Source organism: Nansenia antarctica, assembly GCF_963989245.1.
Source record: "Nansenia antarctica genome assembly, chromosome: 9".
In the NCBI taxonomy this organism is placed as follows: Eukaryota; Metazoa; Chordata; class Actinopteri; order Argentiniformes; family Microstomatidae; genus Nansenia; species Nansenia antarctica.
In genome coordinates this window covers 13,026,035-13,031,977 of record NC_137679.1, presented here as the reverse complement: position 1 = coordinate 13,031,977, position 5,943 = coordinate 13,026,035, and the positions used below count along the sequence as shown (strand labels likewise).

Below are 5,943 nucleotides of genomic sequence, written 5' to 3'. Positions count from 1 at the left end.
ATTGAGAATCAAGGACCCCAATTGAAATAAGCCAGTGGCTTTCTTGGGTTTTTATCCTGTTAGTTGACCTTGTATGTAATATGTACTGTCATGTACCTACTTCTGCAAATCTTCTAATAAAGTTTTCAATCAATCAATCAATGCAGTGACTATGCTAATGACGATGACAACGCTAATCCAATAGGATTCTTCCGGTGACATGGGACATGAATGTCACAAGGCGGAAATTGACGATACCATGCAGGATTGGCTGTATATTCACTAATGAGGTATAAAATCATGGTCACACACAGCACACCACTTCACATGAGCAAGCTTTATCAAAGCATCAGTAGTCTGCATGATTTCTTGATATATCGTTAGCCTCATAACTGCCATGCTTCAAGTTCCAAGTCAAAGAGATGACTCGGGCAGATAGTGATTTTGGAATGTAACAAGCATTCTGGTGGCATAGGCAATAATGCACAGTGAATCAGCAGTGTTAGGAGAGTAGAGTTCGTATCTCAATTTGGCCAAAATATGACGTAGGCAATTATGCTATGAGGCTAACGATATACAAGCTATTGTTGTTTGTCTCCAATGGCGGTCCGCTGATAAGGCCAAATAAGGGTGCACACACCACGCACCATGACGCTCTCCAGTCCTCTCACCAGTCCCGACAAGCCCCTTTATCAACTCTTACCACAAGTCTCTTTCCATATAAACCAGATCTCTCCCCTCACATCAGGCACACACCGCCTCTGCAGAACCTTTTAAGGGCACAGCCGGGCTCCTGTTTTTCTTTTCTCTCTCTCTTTTTTCGTGGTGTCTGAAATAATCCCTCAGATTTCCTGTTATTCCCCCTCTCAGTCCTCCCTCTGAGTATAGTTTCACCTCCTAGGTATTTCCTGGATTTGGAAATACCCCTCTCTAAACCCCCCCCCCCTCGCCCCCAACCCCCCAACTCGCCCTTCCCCCTCACCCTATAATTTGAACAAATTCTGGATCACTTTGGTGGCCAAGGCAAATACATTTGCCATCAGTGGGAAGATTGAGCAACAGATGTCATCCTTACTGGCCTCGGACCTGTGGTAGCACACCTTCTACAGTTACGACTAGAGCTGTTATTAACCAATCATTACTACTACTGTGATGTCTACTGGTCTCACGTGAAGTGAATAATGTGGCTGGAGATTTATGGTGGTAAGGTAAAGTAATCCTGCAGCATGGCCTTTAGACATAGTCTATGCAGCTTTACCCCTATGGGACTAATACTGCGGTGAGCCCCCCCCCCCCTTTCCACCCCACACCCCTGTGGACACTGGGGCACGAGTCAGACTGCAGAAGGACAGCGCCCTGTAGCCTGGTCCCAGATTCACTGTATGTGCTTTAGGCTCCACTGACTATTGTCGTCATCAGGGTTGGAGGGGGGCGAATTCCTTCTCGATGCCATCGATTCAATACTTCCTGAATTCATGGAATTGAAAAGGTGATTCGCCCCCCCACCCAACCCCGGTTGTTATGCAGGAGGCTTGTTGAGATCAGATCTATGATTGGGGCTGAGAACACAAGTGACAAATATGCCCCACTCACCTGCATGTGTTTGACTCAGAGATGAGAGGGAGGGCTGTGCAGTCCTGGTTGTCAGTCCCCTTCTCCCGGCCATCCTTACAGCACTCCTCTATTGAGATCTGTTCTCCACCTGGGGGTGGATAAAACCACAAACCATCAGTGGTATGTTGTGTATGTGTGTATGGTGTATCGGCTGTATGCTGTGACTTGCACAGGAAAAATGTCCCCACAATACTATCACTGAGGGAAATCTGTGGACCAAATGGTGCCTGAATGTAGGCCTGTCCCACATATGAGAACTATGCATACTGTATACCTCAAGTCTATCATGATAGGAAGTGCTCTACTGTTGAGAACAGTAAGGTGACCCAAAGAGCTAAGAATAAGAAATGTGACTTATGACACCTAAGGTAACCTTACAGAGAAATGGCTCAAGCCAAGCTTTATGCTGCATATTCTATTGATATAAAAAAATTGACAATAAACATATTTCTAAAACTAATTAGGCAAGGTATATCGATGGTATATCGATCTTATCCAAACAAAAGTGTATTGTTATTTCTCAAAGCCAATCACTCATTTATGTGTCTAATGTCTTACGCATTATGGAAGAACAAATTCAAAGCTATTTAGAATGTTCCAAAATGTCCATAATATTTAGCAAGCAATATTGAATGATGGATATGTTGTGCTTTTCAATTGGAGTTGAACCAACTCTGTGGGGCTCCGTCTGTTTTTTATGTGGATTAGAGAGCATGGAATGCCTCAACTCTGTAAACAATCAGACGTCGCAATCACATCAAACACATTAATTTCCTTGTGGTTTGTGTGATCTGCCAAACGTGAAATAACTTTGGCAGGTTGGCTGGTGGCCTTGGTTGCCTTAGGCCTAAACAAAGGGGTGCCAGATTGGTATTAGTACTACAAGTCCTCCTTAAAAAACAAATGATATGAAATCATCTTTGTTCACCCAACAAAAAAAAAGGACTGTTGTTGGTTAGTTGCTGAAGACAAGGGATCATTGTGAATCCAAATGACTATGAAAACATCTACGTATTTACAATATCTGGCTTTAAAAGCTTGGCAAAAGAGCCAACACAACTGGATGAGAAGTTTCAAAAGGGAGGACAAGTGTCTGGAAGTGTTGACCTCAATTTATAGTTCCACTTACTTCTTCCAGAGGAGGAAACGTGTTTTATAGAGCTGCAGACAGGGGCCAAAGGTAGGAATAAATAATCTCCATTCAAAGCACATTTAGACAGATTAATGAATGCGGTTGAGTAATGTTCAATCAACCTCTGATTAGTATTAGTATTTGAGTGTGTTAAGTCTGGAGAGTTCTTGGTTGTTGATACTAACCAGGGACAACACTTGAATTTGCTAACATTGGCATTAGCTGTGGGATAGCACTACCAAGAGAGAATTGGAGAGCCCTGGAAAAAGTGATGCCCTGTGACCATCTTCCCAAATAAGGGGGATAATTTAGTGACTACATAGCTTAGTTAGAACAGCTTTTTATTAGCTAGACACCAGAATATGCCAAATTTGCTATGATGTCACAAAGCAATCTGTCACCCAAATACTCCAGATAATGTCACACAATACACTAGCAAACATACAGTAGGCCTATGTAGCTCTCATGCCTGCCACCAAACCCCTAGGCGTAAGCTTAGGGAGCAAACACAACTGTTTAGGTCTCAGGCAAGGTTACATTTCACGCAACGTAGTTCAAAAGCACTTACAGTATCCTTTGACCCCCCGCCCCCCCCCCCCCCCTATATGGGCGCCACTGTTGCTGATAGGATTTGAACCCCCTGGATTTCAATTTTCCATCACACCACATTAGCCCACTAGGCTTAAGCCTACAGTAGGCATGAGCTCAGAGAGGAAAAACACAAGTGTTCAGGCAAGGTTACTCATCCCATTTCTATCTCTATCATCAAACACCATTAAGATCATTAATGAATATAGAATACACATCTCTAATAATAAAACAACACAAGATCATATGAATTACAGTATCTGCCAAAACCAAAGAATAACATGTCAAGGATCAGATCCGGTTGTTGATACATAGCAGACTGATGAATCATCGAATAGTATACTCAACCCTGTACCGAGCATGATAGCTAGAGGTGAGAAAGGACCAGGAAGCATCACCCCATCAGGAAACAACATTTGCTGACTCAGTGAAGAAGTCTTTTGTGGCCAGACTAACAGTTGCAGCAGTCGACGAACACCATGTCAATAAACCTCTTAGCAACAGGGGGAAATGAGGGGGCATTTTAACAAGCCTTGTAAGCAGCTTTCACGGGAGCTCTCTTAATTAAACAGTCATAATACCTCAAGGAGGGAGGGAAAACCAATACCAGGGTGTTTCTGAAAAGTTCAAGAAAGGGTTGCTCGGAAAGAGTAGTTAGTTACCCACATAAAAGTTAATCGCACACATTTGCTAGCCTAGAAGAGCAGTGGTGGAATGGTCAACACCTCCTGTGGTGAACAATTCTCCTTGCTCAACTGCCCCTGTGTTGGCTGGGTCCGGGCTTTGCTTTTCTTTTTCTTGACCATTACCACAAACTTACATCTCCTTGCCAAAAACACCCTGGAACCCACTACACAGCATGTCGATTGAAAAATCTGACGAGCCCTCAGAGAGTTACCTGCCAGATCCCACAGAGAAGCTCTAGACGTTGTTTCTTTAATTGAAAAAACAGAGCATCTTAAAATCTCAGCGTGTGTTATTTTATCAAACAAGGCAAACCAGCACACTGCAGCAGGCCTATAGCAGTCTCTCTGGCTGCCCATATGATGCATTGTCTGTCTGCAAAAGATTAATTTTCATCTGTGCTATGCTGGTTGTGAGGGCCGTCCTGTCTGGGCAGAGCACATGGCTGGCAAGTGTCTAGACTGCTCATGTAAATGTGGTTAAAGGAGCCCAGTGGAGCACCGCCCCAGACTTTGCAAGCGCTCTCAGCCAGACATCACTACAACAGCAACACGCCACTTTCATGGACAGGATAGCTGTCCTATCTAGCAGACTTTTCTGTCATTTTACTATATCAATCATAATAACACAAATTATTACTTATATTTCATCATTTGGTAGCCAGGATGGCAACTGTCTCAAAAACCTACCCAACATTATTTTTGACAGATATACATTTCCATCTAATGGGATGTTGAGTGAGGCTATGACAGTTGACCTGATATAAAATGTGTGAGTGGTTTGAGAATGGACGACTACAGTATCACTTGATCCTCTGGGAATATCTTCAGCCGGTCCACCCCATACCTAATGGAGTGATACCCCAACCTGCCCCCCCCCCCCCCCTCGAAGCATGGTAGCTGAGAGTAGAAACCCCACTGACTGTGAACATGGCCCCATGTGTGGCCAGGGGACCCTGATCTGGTGGATTTGGACTGTCCCACACCATAGTGACCCCTAAATGGGAACTGAGGTATAAATCAGGCCCCTCCTCCAGCCAACCAGCATCCAGCGGGGTACTATACCTCCAATTACACTTTGACACATCGTCGTAGCGTAAGGAGTCACTTGACCCCTACAAGCAAAGTGGTAACTTAAATACAGTCCCTCTATGGATGTTACCTCAAGCCATCTCTCACACACTCAGCCAGCTAGCAATGCAAATTGAAAACATTTGTAAACATTTTAAATCACGAAATGGAAAAACAAGCAATTCAAAGATATTAGTAATCGCATCTCTATACAACTCTTGGCAAGTCACACACATTGCCATTCCAGATCATCAATGCCAGATCACCTTAGGAAAGTTGGGAATGTTGAAATTTGCAAATCATGGGCAGATGTTATTGGCAAAAAGTCTCACAAACAAACACACGCACACACACACACACGCACACACACACACACACACACACACACACACACACACACACACACACACACACACACATACTCACAATGATATTTATTTCACTGGAATTACTTCTCAAATGGTGCAATCCCTAACACTGTTCAAAGTTGATTGACTGAACAAAAATGTACAAATTGTAACATAGTTTACAACAAAGTGGATGTAACATTAATGAAAGGTGACTTACCTTGCCCGTTGAGAACTCCGAACAGAGAGAGGAGTATCACTATCCAGGAACCCATTGAAAACGAGAAAAGAGATTCTTGACAAAACTAAAACGTGTTCAACAGACCTCTAATATTCTGCACTATGTGTGAACCAACAGTACAGTTTCTCATGGACACGCAGATTTTCCAGGAGAAAGGTAGAAAGAGTTGGGAGCTGACGCTGGACAGGAGTGTGATGGGACTGAATGAATCGCAGCGTGAACGTCTCGGAACGAGCGTCTAATTCTTATGCCGCAGTGACGGGGCGGGCGGGGGCCAAGGGACTTGCT

At 43.8% G+C, this 5,943-nt stretch overlaps 1 protein-coding gene across 1 annotated transcript in view; it reads right to left on the bottom strand.

Annotated features, from left to right (window-relative positions):
• fbln1 (fibulin 1) overlaps positions 1 to 5,689 on the bottom strand; it is a gene marked incomplete at both ends in the record, with an annotated part of 31,220 nt that extends 25,531 nt beyond the window's left edge. Inside the window, 2 exon segments of the mRNA XM_080538931.1 lie at positions 1,573 to 1,681; positions 5,635 to 5,689. Of these exon segments, the coding sequence (XP_080395057.1) occupies positions 1,573 to 1,681; positions 5,635 to 5,689 (164 nt within the window).
• Between the last annotated feature and the right edge of the window lie 254 nt (positions 5,690 to 5,943).